The sequence below is a fragment of the Temnothorax americanus genome, unplaced genomic scaffold (assembly GCF_048541705.1).
Source record: "Temnothorax americanus isolate GAGA-0224 unplaced genomic scaffold, ASM4854170v1 Scaffold11, whole genome shotgun sequence".
Taxonomy (NCBI): domain Eukaryota; kingdom Metazoa; phylum Arthropoda; class Insecta; order Hymenoptera; family Formicidae; genus Temnothorax; species Temnothorax americanus.
The window spans coordinates 311,782-327,202 of record NW_027509242.1 but is presented as its reverse complement, the minus strand read 5'-3'; the positions used below and the strand labels follow the sequence as shown (position 1 = coordinate 327,202).

The 15,421-nt window shown below is 37.7% G+C and overlaps 4 protein-coding genes across 8 annotated transcripts; 3 read left to right on the top strand and 1 right to left on the bottom strand.

Moving 5' to 3' along the window:
* Positions 1-291: 291 nt before the first annotated feature.
* LOC143905835 (uncharacterized) lies at positions 292-5,200 on the top strand. Of its 2 annotated transcripts, none has more exons than XM_077421468.1 (7): positions 292-769; positions 873-1,034; positions 1,125-1,354; positions 1,438-3,355; positions 3,415-3,513; positions 3,655-3,704; positions 3,797-5,200. In XM_077421468.1, the coding sequence occupies exons 1-7, from the start codon at positions 690-692 to the stop codon at positions 4,651-4,653; spliced, it is 3,396 nt and encodes a 1,131-aa protein (XP_077277594.1). In that variant the 5' UTR covers positions 292-689; the 3' UTR covers positions 4,654-5,200. The 2 variants fall into 2 exon arrangements, with proteins under 2 accessions (XP_077277594.1, XP_077277601.1); XM_077421475.1 differs by having other exon boundaries at positions 292-782.
* Mrpl42 (mitochondrial ribosomal protein L42) lies at positions 5,103-5,982 on the bottom strand. Of its 3 annotated transcripts, none has more exons than XM_077421583.1 (2): positions 5,950-5,982; positions 5,103-5,574 (listed from the first exon to the last, which is right to left on the bottom strand). In XM_077421583.1, exons 1-2 carry the CDS (start codon positions 5,965-5,967, stop codon positions 5,221-5,223), a joined length of 372 nt encoding a protein of 123 aa, XP_077277709.1. In that variant the 5' UTR covers positions 5,968-5,982; the 3' UTR covers positions 5,103-5,220. The 3 variants fall into 3 exon arrangements, with proteins under 3 accessions (XP_077277709.1, XP_077277717.1, XP_077277719.1); XM_077421591.1 differs by lacking the exon at positions 5,950-5,982 and adding an exon at positions 5,715-5,875; XM_077421593.1 differs by lacking the exon at positions 5,950-5,982 and adding an exon at positions 5,805-5,824.
* A 147-nt stretch (positions 5,983-6,129) lies between these two features.
* Positions 6,130-9,315, top strand: Med19 (mediator complex subunit 19). Its single transcript, XM_077421576.1, has 4 exons — positions 6,130-7,212; positions 7,334-7,490; positions 7,574-7,673; positions 7,811-9,315. Exons 1-4 carry the CDS (start codon positions 7,026-7,028, stop codon positions 8,093-8,095), a joined length of 729 nt encoding a protein of 242 aa, XP_077277702.1. The 5' UTR covers positions 6,130-7,025; the 3' UTR covers positions 8,096-9,315.
* Positions 9,316-9,457: 142 nt separating this feature from the next.
* On the top strand, positions 9,458-14,520 carry Glurs-m (putative glutamate--tRNA ligase, mitochondrial). Of its 2 annotated transcripts, XM_077421510.1 has the most exons (10): positions 9,458-9,773; positions 9,841-9,933; positions 10,093-10,327; positions 10,531-10,726; positions 10,832-11,046; positions 11,135-11,357; positions 12,039-12,199; positions 12,287-12,450; positions 12,530-12,687; positions 12,772-14,520. In XM_077421510.1, exons 1-10 carry the CDS (start codon positions 9,749-9,751, stop codon positions 12,850-12,852), a joined length of 1,551 nt encoding a protein of 516 aa, XP_077277636.1. In that variant the 5' UTR covers positions 9,458-9,748; the 3' UTR covers positions 12,853-14,520. The 2 variants fall into 2 exon arrangements, with proteins under 2 accessions (XP_077277636.1, XP_077277644.1); XM_077421518.1 differs by having other exon boundaries at positions 9,458-9,933.
* Positions 14,521-15,421: the final 901 nt, after the last annotated feature.

Genomic DNA, 15,421 nt, shown 5'->3' with positions numbered 1-15,421 from the left:
GGAAGAACTATACCAACTGCTACAACCCAACACAGTAGATATATGTATGTATGTACATACATATGCACACACATTGCGCACAAATGTGCGCCATAGACTGCGTTCCAAAATTCACTCTGGGCTGCTCTGGGTAACTAAAATCTATAGTTTACGTCACATACATATACTATAGCATTTTAGTTAACTAAAGTGAATTTTGGAACGCATCCATGGATATATGCGCGCGCACACTCGTTTCGTTACTGTAGCAATGGAATGGCCAATCGGAGATTTTATTCCAAATTTTAAAAAGAAATATGGCTGCTGTATGCGCAATGAACTTGCAACGTTCTGATATTTATAACCTTCAAATTTAAATTTGCCTTCAATTAGTGTTTTGTTACACGAAAGTTTGAATCTTTCGATTCGTTGGAGCGGCTCGGAACTCGAAACTACTCGGAAATTTGGAACGGGAAGTCGCGAGATGCGTCAATCAGTTGATCGATCATCGATCGGTATATTGTGATCTTCACTTGCTGTTCGCGTTGTGTGTGTTGTTCATCGTTCGTTATTGCAACAATGGAATGTGTATAAAATCGAACAACCATCATACTTGAAAGTTCAAGTCACCATATATCATACCTCAGCGGATATTATCACGTGGTATACCGTATATTAGACGCTTCGGACAAAGACGAGAGAGAGAGAGAATGTTGTCGACGCCAAAAACAAAAGGTGACCTATTTTTGGCTTCATCCCTCTGCGATGGACTTGAGGACAATAACATAAGGTAGAGGATGATTGTCAGTGTCACAATTGCATCTGTGCCTTGAACTTGTTGAGAGAATATTGAAAAATTATTAATTCGACTTGCAAATGTTTTTTCTATACAGACAAGTGGCAACGCTTTTGCTAAACAAAGACGCGGATCCTAATGTCTTGATTCCAACTCACGGAGTTACTCCGTTTCACTTAGTTATCGGCAATGATTCGGAGGAATTCGCGGATCAAGTGACTAAGCTGTTCCTACGTCACGGCGGCAATCCCAATGTCAGGTGTGAACTCACTGATAAACTATAATTAAATATAATTAAATAACGACCCCTTCGTATTTATGCAAACGCAAGTGCGCGATATATTTTTAGATCGGCAGACGGGATGACTCCGGTTCACGTAGCAGCAGCCTGGGGCAGAATAAACATACTACGGTTACTTTTGGCGAATGGCGGTGATCCGTTGTGCTTGGACAATGACGGACGCAGTCCGTTTCACTACGCCTTCGATGGCAAGTACTTTAAAGCTGTGACGATGCTCGCGAATCACTGTGAGAATATTCAAGACGAGGATGATGAACCAAAGTACAATATAGTACTTGGTAAGGTGTCAGCATATTAGAGCACTTAATCCACAGATAAAATGTTCAATCGCTATTTATTATCTTTGCTCTTAATATTGCAGACAAGGTTTTAGTTGCTAATGGGGACGTAATTGCCGAATATGTTGCGTCGAGAGATACGGTGATAGATGTAGATAACGCGACGTGGAAGAGTGCGCTTACCGATTCTTCCAATTGTCTTCCAAAGCCAGACTCCTCCTCGATGATTGTAGACTCGAGCCGTGTGCCAGATATACGTGCTGTTGTTGAAACTAGATACGAATCATCAAATAAGATGGATTTAGATGGATGTCCCTTTAGAACTAATCATATGTCGACTGTTCAAATACAGAATAATCTTTTCCAATCTGAATCTAAGAAAGGAATGCCAAATTATCCGTATTATGTTGATCTCGATTTTGACTTTGCGAATGTCCATCTTTCCAATGTCATGCAGAAGGAAAAGTGCCTCGTCAGTCAAATCATCAATCATCTTTCCTCGTCGTTAACAAGTAACTGCGGTATTAATGAGACCTTACACAATTACGAGAGAAACAACCGAGAGGAAAGCAGTACTGCGACAAGCACGTCCGACACGTCCATCCATCTAAAGGGAGATGTAGATGCACGGTATAAATATAAATATAAATATTGTCAAAGAAAATCAAAGAATTTCCAATGTAAAATAAACGACAACCTTGAAAAGAAAGATATCTTGAAACTTGGCACTCCGAGTACAAGAAGACAATACTTCAAGTATAACGTACAAAACTCTCCCAAGAGAAAGTGCAAAGATATCTCTGGGAAAATTTCTCAAACGCCAACTCGTATCCTGGATAATTCTATCATTAGCATGTCACCGAACTTTAATACACTTAGTCGTAGAGAGGGAAGAAACACTCGTAAAACTTCATTAACACCATCGAATATTTGCAATGATTCTATTGTTAGCAAATCGCCTAATTTTATCCCAGTTTGTATGAGGAAGAGAAATCTAACAAAGACGTCATTCGTGGATTCCCTGAAATTATTCAAGAAATCTCCCAAATACGAAACTCAACTGCAATATTCTGAATTTAATTGGTACAAAAAACGTGTCGCTCAATCAACACCAAGAAAAAAGAAACGATCGATATACAAGTTTCACTCCGGCAGAAAAAGATTGGATCCTTATCGCCATCGGTATGAAAGCGACGTCACTTCTGATGAATTTATTTCGAATAACAGTAATAATATATTAAAGCCAGTTGATTTGGATAAAACAATCTTTTTCGAGACAGCTGAAGATACAACTCGCTGTGACATTCTAGATACGAGTACCGCGCGCGAACGTCCATTATCAAATTTTAAAAAACATTCGAAAATGAAACGACAGAATCAATATAATAAACATTTGACGATAAAGTTGGATGAAGGAAGATATGACGAGAATGACGTAACAGACAATAACAGTGATGTAAATAGCAGTTTTTTAAATCAAATTGCGAAAGAGAACGAACCTGTTAACAATTTTAGCAATAATAAGAAATATGTCAAGTATGAAGATAATGAAGTAAACGCAGGATTTATAACAGTCAGAAAAAATATATTTAATATTGACAAAACACTGGAAAAATCAGTGGACATTAATAATACAAAATCTGCATGTACAATTGAGTCTGATTCGCTGCGTAAGGAAAACTTTGTAGATTGTGTCGATTGTGATACTAAGAGATTATTAAATGAAGATTTAAATATGAATATAAGCAAGACTTGTAATTTACATGCAAAAATTTGGTACAGTGATATATTTCACGTACCTCCGTTACGTAAATCGTCCGTGGAAAATGATTCACTGCCTGCTACGAATTTACCTACATCTATACCTATACCTGTACGACGTAAGAAACAAATTTATTTACCGGATTCCCAAAAATCACGTTCCTCGACAAGTACCGATTCCAAGAAGACAGGTTTACTGAAAGCAAAAGACTTGGATATGCATAAAGCCGAAGATAACTCGTGAGTATATCTTAAGAACATCATTGAAAGAACAATTACTTGAATGTTGCGAATTGCAGGTCTCTGCTTTCATATATCAGCACTCAAGAATACAAATATGAAGATCCAGAAGAAGGTGTGGTTTTATTAGAACGTCGACTTTGCGTTACACCATTTAGGTGAGTTTAAATTATACAATTACAATTTTCGTTTTGTAATCTGTATTAAGTTGAATCGTTGAGCCATATCGCACTCGTTTGTTTTTAACAAGGGGAAAATCAAGTTTATCAAGAAGTTAATCTTATCAAACAATTTTTCAGTACTTTCGATAGAAGTGAATGTGACGTCAGAAGTAAAATGGCCATGTCTGGTAAGTTGGAAATACACCATTTTTATGTTATTATTAATTATTTTAAAGGATCGTTATATCGATAGCATTGAAAAATAATTGGGCTATTACAGGTGCTGCAAGTACATCCATTTCTCATCCAAGTTTACCAGAAGAAATACTATTTATCGATGACGTTGCTCTTAGACGAGAGCTTAGACAGCTCGGCGATCAACCTGGCCCAGTCACTAATACGACTAGGCAGCTTTATAAAAAACGACTTTTGCGTTTAAAAAATATCAAGGATGCTAATCCTGCTTCATTCGTGCCAAATCTGCAGAATGCTCCAAGAAATCAGACCTCGAGGCTAAGCAACGAAATCAGACCTTATTTAGAATTTGGAGATTGGTTAAGTCATCTGGATACTTACAAAAGTTTGGAGAAGCAAGTATTTCAAGAATTTGCATCGCCAGATCCGTCTCGAAGATGGCGCGAAGGCACATCGAAAACATCTTTCACCTACTTGCTGTTAGATTCGCGTATAACGCAGGATCTACCAAATCGCAGCGTTCACCTTACAGAAGCAGAAGTTTGGTCAATTTTTCTTGGTGCTATATTTTACATTGGTAAAGGCAAACGTTCCAGGCCTTTCGCTCATCTCTACGACGCTTTCAAGACATGGGTGGATGGATCGACCAGTACGAATAGAAAAATCAACTGCATTCTCGATGTGTGGAACAGCGATCACGGGGTGATCTGTTTGCATGTTTTTCAAAATATTATCCCAGTAGAGGCTTATACAAGAGAGGCCGCCATGATAGATGCAATAGGAAAGCAACATTTAGGAAACTCCAAAGGTGGAGAGTACTACGGCATTGCGGCAACGTGGAGCATGCGAGAAAAACAGAATTTTGGTAGATACTTATTGTACAAAGCTTTACAAATTTTTATGCAGGAGGGAGAGCGTCAGCTCTTCCCTTACCATTTGTAATGCAAACGAAGCAAGATGGATGTAATGTAAAAAATCAGTTTTAAATGTCGCATCAGACTTAATCTATGTAGATATAAATATGATGTATATTAATTTTTTTTATGTGCAGATAACACGATGTGACGATCATAATGTTTCCACCACGTAGTTAAGTTTGTAGGATACATAACGATTGTGTGTATGTGCAATTTGATAAAATAAACATATATATTTATACGTATGTAAAATATTGTTGAGGCAAAGAACGTACGCTGCTCCGCGAGTTGAGAGAAAGAGAGAATTGCATTACAAAAGTACAAATAGACCATATTAAGATCACGTAACGACTGCAAAACGTACGTCCGTTTAACTTGTAACACAAAAACGTGGAATTATGACGTTGTACGCGAGTTCTCGCAAGAAATGGGCACGCCAAGTATGTATGCAGTTAATTTATAGACAGACAGATGTGACGATTATCTTTGTACATTTACTGACACATGTTTCGCAAAGTACAACTACATGTGTAAGGAGAATTAAATAAATAGTATTTTTTTTTGCCAAGAAATCTCAAATCCTTCTCGAATACTACAAATATGGCCTGTCAGGTTCCGTGTCTTTCGCTTTCTTATCTCTGCTCCTAGGATACCACCTGTGCTTGGTGGTGTATGTGATTTTTGCCAACTCTTCCACGATCTGATAGGGCTTCTTCTTCCTAAAAACGTCCGCGATGTCTTTGTCTCCGATACACAGTACGGCGGTGTCGGGCTTCTCCTCGGGCAGAGGTAAAGAGCACTCGTACGGAAACGGTTTCTCCGGATGCCAGCAGACAACCATGCGATCGTCTTCCGTAAATATTACCGCTTCCGAAGGTAGAGTACTGTATTTGGCGTGTCTCGCGTAGCGGACGCAAGCTCGTATGGTGCGCAACACAGGATTCATCTGCGGTGAGAAATCATGATTGACAACACTCACTCGTTACATTTTAACTCGTCAACAAATACAATTAAACGCGCGACATAACAATCTTCCATAGTAACATTCTCAGCCGTTTTAAGCAATGGTTGAGTAATTAATCGAACCTCGCGCTGTTTTAGTTTCGTATTTCAATATCTATTTATCTTCATGGATTTTTGCGCCGAGGAGATTCCGATTTGAACGCCTGACCTAACCTCCTTGTTCAATCGCTAGAACACGAGTGCGGAGTGCCCCGTGCCCGAACCCCGAAGTCCCCGAATAGCACGGATACGAACCGGAACCATGTACCGTTTACCGAGCGAAACGTTTGACCCGTAGTTGAGTTGTATGTATATGTACTTTCTCAGGGGGCAGCATCAAACCATGATTTCCGGTGGCTGTTCTCGTGCCAAATAGGATTGTTCCCACTGGTATTTTGTATTTTTGTAATAAATAAAAAAAAAAAAAAAAAAAAAAAAAAAGTGGCCGCTCTCAAGTTTCTCCAGGTTTCTCTCTGTTGCCATACAGGCCATACTGCTTACAGCTTACAGCACGGCAGTTACGGCAAGAAAAGCCCACGCAGAGGAATCCGCATCGACTTTATACGTATATATACGTATGTATGTATGTATGTATGTATGTAACATAAATACATATGATCCACCAGGTTCATTTCACGGTGTATGAAGGGATCAAGGTGTGGAGAGTGCGTGCGTGGCTAACAGTAACAGTAACGACTGTGTGCGAGGTGGTGCGTGGTGGTGCGAGGACTGCGAGAGCGAGAGTGCGAGGTGCGAGTGGTGCGACTGATGGCTGATGGCATGGCATGGCACTGATGCGCGGAGGAGAGAGCTGAGAGAGTCCGTCGCGCGTCGAGGAGCGTCGAACAGCGTCGGAGCCTGCGTACAGGAGCGTTATCGGTCAGCGAGAGCGACGGAGGAAAGCACGATAGCGGTGGATCGGCGGATACGGTCGTGCTGAAATACCCGATTCTCGCGCGCTTTAGCGAAGTTGTAAAGATCGGTGGAGTGTAGACTTGTAGAGTGTGGAGAGAGTCATAGAAGAGGGATTCCGTAGTGTCGACGTGCCTTCAGAGTCGCACGGCGATGCGAGCAATCCACGATTTCTTCGCGAGCAAACCTGATTGCCTTTCTCGCCTTTCAGCGGTCAACGTCGCGACGTTGCTGAAACCGTAGATCAAGCAGCGCGGATCACTCGGCCATTCCTACCGAGCCTGGAGTGTCGAGTCTGAAATTCCAGAGATCCGACTTGTTCGAACAGCGTCTACACCGGTTCGCCAGTTCGCCGGCTACGATCGAATTCAAATCGTCGGATTTTCTTTCTTTCGCAAAAAAGCGATAACTCCTCCGTGCCTGCAGGAGGTGGTCCTTGATTGCGTTACTTTTGGCGAAGGTGCACAAAATTGAAGCGACAGGATGATGATGGGCGATCAGTTTCGCAGTAAAGTGGAGCAATACTCACCCAAGTCCTCGCCAAGGGGAGCACGGTCTCCAGTTGTATCTCGGCAAGATTCTACGGGAACGCTAAAGACAACCATTTCCCTCGGGAAGAACCCTTCCATTGTTCACAGTGGGCCGTTTTATCTGATGAAGGAACCTCCGGGTAATGAGAGAATCGTAAAAATAGAAAGGGAAAAAAATCAATCTATAGATATATTGAAATCTTTTTCTTCTTTTAACTCGATTCAAAATTGTATATAAGTTAATGTACCGCTCTCTTTTAGGGGAAAGCGAACTCACCGGAGCAACAAATTTGATGGCTTATTACGGCCTAGAACACTCCTATAGCAAGTTCAGTGGGAAAAAGCTAAAAGAGCAACTGTCGTCTTTTCTGCCAAACTTGCCTGGTATTATAGACAGACCTGGACATCAAGATAATAGGTAATTTAAGTTGCGCAAGAGTGTCGAAACGTCACAAGTTCGTGATTGTACTTGATGTTTTTGTCCTTTTCATTCTTTTTAAGCTCACTGAGGTCGGTAATTGAGAAACCTCCCATAGGCGGTAAAGAGCTATTGCCTTTGACGAGTGTACAGCTTGCTGGTTTTCGATTGCATCCTGGCCCAGTAAGTATTCCTCTTATCTTCTTACATTAAATATATATATTTAATTATTATTAATGTATCCATTAATATATTTCTTTCCTAAAATAATCAAGTACGTGTGCAAATTGCTAAGTAGCATACTTAATATAACTTTACAGCTACCGGAACAATATAGATACATAAATCAAGCCCCTCAGAGAAAACACAAAAATAAGCATAAGAAACACAAGCACAAGCCTGGGGAGGTGCTCAGTGGACAGGAGACCGCGACGACGGACGTAGGTGGTTCCGATACGCATGAAAAGAAGCATAAGAAACAGAAAAGACACGACGAGGAAAAGGAGGCTAGGAAAAAACGAAAGAAGGAGAAAAAGAGGAAAAAGCAGAAGCACAGCCCCGAGCATACCGGCAGCCTCACCCCGTCTCAGCATTCCACCTCGTGATCTCTAATCTGTCCTTTTCAATTCGCGCCAAATTTTTGATTTTACACGCAAAATATACCACAAGTATATATTTATTTGCGCTAGGGTTGTAAATATATGGATAATATGATGTACGGATTAATTATTATATCCGTTTGCGCAAATAGACAATTTGGATTCGAACCTCGTCAACTTGGATGAGTATTTTTTATTTAGATTCGAATCGTATTTGAATTTGTATCGACAATCGAACAATTCAGGGTGAGTTGATTAATCGATTCTCTTCGATGCTCTATTAGCAGATACTTGGATTAACATCCGAATGTCCCGACCATATTTACAGTCCTGAATTACGCGCAATGTAAGTATATCCTTATTTTTTCGTTAGGACGTTAGACGATATACGACAAGGAAGAGAACTTTACGTGCAAATCATGTTCACGTATATATGCGTCGCGTTATAAAGTAATGATAACAATTTTTTTTTCTTCATTCGAAGGATTGTGTATCGGTCTGCTTTTAGAGCCGGTGTAGACTTGTGAAAAGCTTTACACTTAACGAAATTGTTTGCTCAATCTTCCTTATTATTTCGACGTTATTAGACGAACGTCACAATTACATGCGTTAGAGTGGAAAGGTTCTAGCTAAGCGGAGCTAAGTTTCGTCAAATCTCGGCGCCAAAATCGGTAATGTGAAGTCCGCGTTTTATTTTTAAAACAACCCTTGCATATTCGGAAGTTGCTTGGTGAAAGAGAAGTGTAAAATATGACCGCGTGTGACATATACGTATAACGATCGTACGCAGGATACGGTTGTCCCGATCGCGCGGTCACTTGTGCGGCATCGCATTATAATTGTAATACGGTTGTATCGTCACTCAAAACTAGGATGTAAATATACGTAACGAATTAACGAAAGACTGTGTAAAGAGAGAATCATCCGATCAGCAGTGTCCACTGCTGTTTTCTGTTAAGTGCTCGTTTGCGAAGTTTATAAGTGTACATATAATCTAAGTGCTTAAGCCCGATACGATGGGTAGCGCAGAAAGAGAGAGAGAGAGAGAGAGAGAGAGAGAGAGAGAGAGAGAGAAGGTATATATCGAAGAGAAGATGCGAATCTAGACGTAATATTTATAAGATTCGAATCTAGATGTAATATTTATAACGCGAAAGGAACAGAGAATTAAAGCGATCGATTTCGCAACACAGTAGTTGAACGCTGGAATCGTCCAAATTTCTCGACTCAATTATATTTCATTCATTCTCCCTGCAACGACGTAACAAGTGTTCGAACCCGCGTTCGTTATCTGGAGACAGCGAAAATAGAGATGCCCGCAGCTTTCAATATCTTCTAGGACACAGGAATCGTCAAAATTATCAGCGGACAGCGGAATATATGTATGTATCTTGACGCAAGAAGCGATCAACATAAAGTTGTCGCGCGCGAATTCAAATATTCAAATTCACGCGGATACTGAGAAATGTGCTACACCATCATGCCGTACTTTCGGCGCTGATCAGAACTCGGAACCGGGCGGAGCGGAGAGCTAGGTTCCGCCGTTGTCCGTGTTGTCGTCGACAGTGTCGAAGTCGAAACCACGTGGTCGAAACGAAATTCGCTTGCGTTGCGCATAACAGCGCACAAGAGTGAAGGCATAACCTCGCGACTCATAGGATGCAGAGTAGCGTACTCCGCGGTCCATCACTTGACGTCGTTGACGAGTGTTGACGAGGTCGCGTTGCGAACAAGGATGCAGAGTAGCGTACTCCGCGGTCTCCGCGCGATGAGTTTCCAGCTGTTGCAGAGACGCCTCTTCAAAAAGTACCACGTGAGGGTTAGATTCGCGCCCAGCCCCACCGGTAACGATCGTCGCATCGAGGAAGAGGTAACCGGGTTATTACGGTTTCCTCTTCTCTGCTCTTAATTTTGTTGCCGAGGCAGTACCGACACTAATTTCTCGGTTCTCTGCCTCGTCCTAGGGCGCCGAGTCTTATATTCACTTTGCGCTCGTTTCTCAGGCCACTTGCATTTAGGAGGATTGCGTACTGCGCTGTACAATTATTTGTTCGCACGTAGCAACAACGGCACGTTTATTCTGAGAATCGAGGACACCGATCGGACAAGGACAGTTCCTGGGACAATAGAAAAACTCCAGGATGATTTGCTGTGGGCAGGAATTATACCCGACGAAGATCCTACCAGAGGTGGTCCTGTGGGCCCTTACTTGCAGTCCGCGAGGCTTGAATTATACAAGTATGTAAACAGAATTTGCTATTTCGCATATAGGTATTTTATTTTTGGATGATTGCAAAGTGGCAAATTCCGCTTGAATCTGTCAGCATCCTGCTAACGCTATGTTTTCTGGAAAACTAAAACCTAGAATCCTAAATAATTTCAGTCTAATGTATTCAGTCTTTTCTATATAATGTACTTTACAAATCCATTATACGTTCCAGCGAGCAGGTACTTAAACTCTTGAACGATGGATCCGCTTATTACTGCTTCTGTATGGAAAAAAGGCTGGAATTGTTGAGGAAAGAGGCGATCAAGTGTGGACAAGTACCCAAGTACGACAACAGATGTCGGCATCTTCCTAAGGATAAAATTAAGGAAATGCTCCTGAAAGACTCGACTTATTGTATTAGATTTAAGGTATGTCTCTTCTAAACTTATATAATTTGATCGACACAGATCGACGGATAGAGACTGTATAGTTGTAGATTTATTTATAGCAGTTGCTTTTGTTGAACATCTCAGTTGTCGTCCACGCCGGAAGCCTTTCGTGACATAGTTTACGGAGATGTGTTGCATGATATTACCAAGTCTGAAGGAGATCCAGTTATCATAAAATCAGATGGCTATCCTACTTATCATTTTGCAAACGTAGTCGATGATCATTTTATGGAAATATCTCATGTCTTACGGGGTGTTGAATGGCAAGTTTCTACGCCTAAACATATTATGCTTTATAAGTAAGTATATAAGTAGTTTTACTTGAGATAATTAAATCTCGTATAAAATGATTATAATTAGCTGTATTACAAATTTTATCTATTACAGAGCACTTGGCTGGGATCCTCCTATATATGGACACTTACCTTTAATATTGAATGCAGATGGATCCAAGTTGTCGAAAAGACAAGGCGACATAAAGGTCGAGTCATTTAGGAAACAGGGTATTTTTCCATTAGCCTTGTTGAATTACGTGATAGGGGCTGGTGGTGGTTTCCACGGAGAACGGCAGCGCCAAGATCTTTACAGTTATCAAGAATTAATTAAACAGGTAATTGCTACTGGAGGAAACCAAGTTTCCTTTTATATAAAATGTAAATAGTCTAGTCGCCAGGTCGATTGAGCATTTTTTCGAGGTTGATGGCTTAAGTTGATGTTGTTTTTTTTTTTTATGTTTTTTGGGTCGTAGAACAAGAATCTGTAAATAGTTTTTTCGTAAGTCCATGCAATAAAAAGTTGTTAACAATTTATTTGTTTAAATTGCTCTAGCGATTAAACTATACATCCTATAGAAAAATGAACTAGAGAAAATTTGTTCCTCTTTTCACGACGAACAAAATAGCGTTTGAATTACCGAAAAATTGACATATTTCCGTCAATAATCAAGATTTTGGAAAAATTCAAACGCTATTTTGTTCGTCGTGAAAAGAGGAACAAATTTTCTCTAGTTCATTTTTTTATAGGATGTATAGTTTGATCGCTAGAGCAATTTAAACAAATAAATTGTTAATAATTTTGTATTGCATCGACTTACGAAAAAACAATTTACAGATTCTTGTACTACGACCCAAAAAAACATAAAAAAACATTGATTTAAGCCATCAACCTCGAAAAAATGCTCAATCGACCTGGCGACTGGACTAAAAACCCTGTGTATAAAACTTGACTTATGCATGTCAGAAAACACATGTATATGAGTCACATATCACATACATTCTATTTTCCGTTCCAGTTTGACATCAATAAAATAAAATCGAGTTCTGGCAAACTTATGCCTGAGAAACTACTGGAATTTAACAAATTGGAAATGACAAATTTACTACAAAATGAAAAAAACCATAAATTTTTTATTGAGAGAATTAAAAAATTAGTATTAGAAGCATTCGCCGAATGGTATGTTTAATTCTATATATACATATATAGAAGCATTGTTGAAAGTATTCTTACTCATTCAAGAAATTTGTATCATTTCTATTTTAGGAAAAATGATGGAAATTTGCAATTGGATGATAATCACATATTAACTACATTAAAGTGGGCACAGAATAGAATATCGACACTCAATGATCTCGTCAAAGAAGATTTAGCATTTTTATGGATTGTTCCATCTTCTATGCCAAATGTTAAACAAGCTGAATGTTCAGGTATTGATATAGCTCTCTTCGCACAAAAAAGATATCGAGTCCCATTTGTCAAAGCACTCATTACATGTTATTATTTCAGACGCGATTAAACTATTGAACGCGAAATTGATTGAAATAGATGCTAGTAATTACAAGACTGATTGGATGGCGCCGTATCTGAAGAATTTTGCCGAGAAGAACGGAATTCCATTCGCTGCTTTGATGAAAACTCTGAGAAGCATTATAAGCGGCGTAAAGGTAAATATAGCACCCGAATTTACTTTTATTGTGGGAAAAAAATATCAATATGTGTAATACATATATAATATCAATGTTTCATAGGTCGGACCACCTGTTGCTGAAATGATGGAAATTTTGGGAAAAGACAGAACGTTGTTGCGATTACAGCGTTGCGTTTCTTGAGAATTTATATATGTTATTTAATTGTAAATTGAAATTTAATTGTGCTTGTCAAAGGTAAAGGTAAAATACGTTTTTTCATATATACACACAAAAAATCTGCAAAATGTAGTGAATTTTCGTCGGTATATTGGATTAAATTGCTAATATGTTTATTATTAGTGTGTGTGTGTGTGTGTGTGTGTGTGTGTGTGTGCGCGCGTGCGTGCGCGCGTTAAAAAAAACAAGAATGTATACCTCAAATAACATTAAGCAACAAAAATATTAATAATTTTATAATATTACCATTTGTCACATTTTTTACAACTTTTGAATAAATAGCTTATTAAGAAAATAATGTAGAAACTCGGAACTATAGAGAGAACTTTGAGATTTAACTTTATTATAGAATAGTGATTTTCTTATACACAGCGTGAATAATTTCGTAATATTTATACACTTAAGTACAAAAAGATTAATACATGTAGAAATTATGCGTAATTATCTTGACGAAAATAGATGTATAACAGATTGAACACGTTTTTATTCTTAATAGCTTTTTCGATACAATGCAAGACTTTCCTTGTACAACACAGAATTTATAACACATGTATATTCAAATGCTTGGAAAGCAAATTTGATATTAGCATTGTAGTTTTTAAAACAAAATCTGAAAATTTCATAGAAAAAAACATGTTTTATAGCAATAATTAAATTCTTTGATGAAGAATGAAAATGGAGAAATTGTAGATAAGAATGGTGGACTAAGATTAGATGTCTATTTTGATTACAATAAAACAGATTACTAAATTGGTATTTATTAATGTTGCTACATTAATATACTTATAAATCCTGTTATTGTATCAATATCAAAATATTGCTTGATAAATTACCAGTTGATATGCCTGGTATCATAACGATTCTGAATTGTTCGGACGAAATATTATCTTTCCTCGAAAGTTTGGCTTTATTGTGTAAAACCATTATGAAACCAATTTTAATACAAATATAAGTCTGTGCTTGCGTAAGGCCTGTGTTGCTACAAATTAATAAATATTTTTTCTTTAATCTCCAAAATAGTATCTGTATGTACATACAAACAATACAAAATAAATAAATGAATACAAGATTCTTTATATCTTTTAATACTCAGTTAAAAAGACAGTAAAATTGAGTATTAATTAATGAAATATAAATCCTAAGTTGTTTCCAGAGTGCAATTCCAGAATAGTGCAATCAAATATAAGTTATAATCAAAATTGAAACTATATAAACAAAGATGGTTGACACAGACTGATTTACATCTTCATGTATACACATTTAAGCTTATATACAAATCTTAATGTTAAAAAACTTAACATATTTTCATCTTAAGACATGAAAGAATCTTATGATTAAAATAAATCTTGTACATTGCCAAAATATTCGGATAAATAATATTTTAATATCGTAGAGACGATAACTTCTATTGCATTATAGATTAGTTTTTATCACAGTAGCTTTAGATTTATGTTGTAATTTACTTATAGTCCTACTCTGTGAACCGGAGATTTCCTATGTCTTCTGGATGTATAATATATCCATCAATCTATATACTATTTTCAATTTAAAACTATAAAATGTATCTATCAATTGTTTAAATCTTTAATGTATTAAGTATGTATGATTTTTGAAAGTTTTATTAAAAACAAATTAGTCGAAAAAGCTGCAAAACAGGAATATTCATATTTACCTGGTGAATTTTTCCAACAAAAAAAAATGAAAATTTGTAATAACAAAATAGTTTAGAATTTTTCAATCTCTCTCACGAATTGTTTTGATCAACAAATATATATTTCAAACAGTTTTAAAAGTTTTCAGATTATTCACTACAAACAAACGCAAATATTCTCTAAAGCAATGAATTTTAAAATCTAATTCCATATGTAGAATGTATATATAATACCACTGCTTTTATACATATATTTCGAAGATTATTTAAGAGCCAGTGATAACCCTGAAAACAGGAACGTCTAAAATTAACGCACAACTAAAGTAATAAGGAAAGAAAAGATATACATTGTATATCTTCGCACGTCTGCTCGTCCATTTAGAATTACATAATAATAGCATATTTAAATCAACGGATCAAGCGCTCACGCAAAATTTATCACAGATAAAATGCTCCCGCGAATGCATACATAAAAAAAAGTATAGGATACGTCCCAAGTGAAAGAAATGTTTAGAAAAGGTACAGGTGCAAGTAGGTTCCTAGAAAACTCTACGAATACCTACTAATCTTTTCAAACTCCTTCGGACTCCTTATCTTTGTGGATCCGATTACATATACATTATTAATAATATAGTAAAACGGCATATCCCTAGGAACAGTAGTTGAATACGATTAAATACGTTTGTTTGTATATCAATACACACACACACACGCACACGCACACGCACACCTTTCCAACATTTCATCGTAAATTGTGAGGTACGTTTGTCATTTGTTTTATTTTAATAAGTATATAAAACAACGTGTACACACTCTGGAAAGGAATATGTGTATATTATAATTTATAATAATACGATCCTTATTATACACGTGTGGGTTACG

Coding starts and splice junctions, on each gene's coding strand:
- LOC143905835 (XM_077421468.1), top strand. CDS start 690: ATGTTGTCGACGCCAAAAACAAAAGGTGACCTATTTTTGGCTTCATCC. Junction 770..872: donor CTTGAGGACAATAACATAAG/GTAGAGGATGAT, acceptor TTTTCTATACAG/ACAAGTGGCAACGCTTTTGC. Junction 3,705..3,796: donor AAGTAAAATGGCCATGTCTG/GTAAGTTGGAAA, acceptor GGGCTATTACAG/GTGCTGCAAGTACATCCATT.
- Glurs-m (XM_077421510.1), top strand. CDS start 9,749: ATGCAGAGTAGCGTACTCCGCGGTC. Junction 9,934..10,092: donor ATTCGCGCCCAGCCCCACCG/GTAACGATCGTC, acceptor CTCGTTTCTCAG/GCCACTTGCATTTAGGAGGA. Junction 10,328..10,530: donor GCGAGGCTTGAATTATACAA/GTATGTAAACAG, acceptor TATACGTTCCAG/CGAGCAGGTACTTAAACTCT.
- Med19 (XM_077421576.1), top strand. CDS start 7,026: ATGATGATGGGCGATCAGTTTCGCAGTAAAGTGGAGCAATACTCACCC. Junction 7,213..7,333: donor TCTGATGAAGGAACCTCCGG/GTAATGAGAGAA, acceptor GCTCTCTTTTAG/GGGAAAGCGAACTCACCGGA. Junction 7,674..7,810: donor TTCGATTGCATCCTGGCCCA/GTAAGTATTCCT, acceptor ATAACTTTACAG/CTACCGGAACAATATAGATA.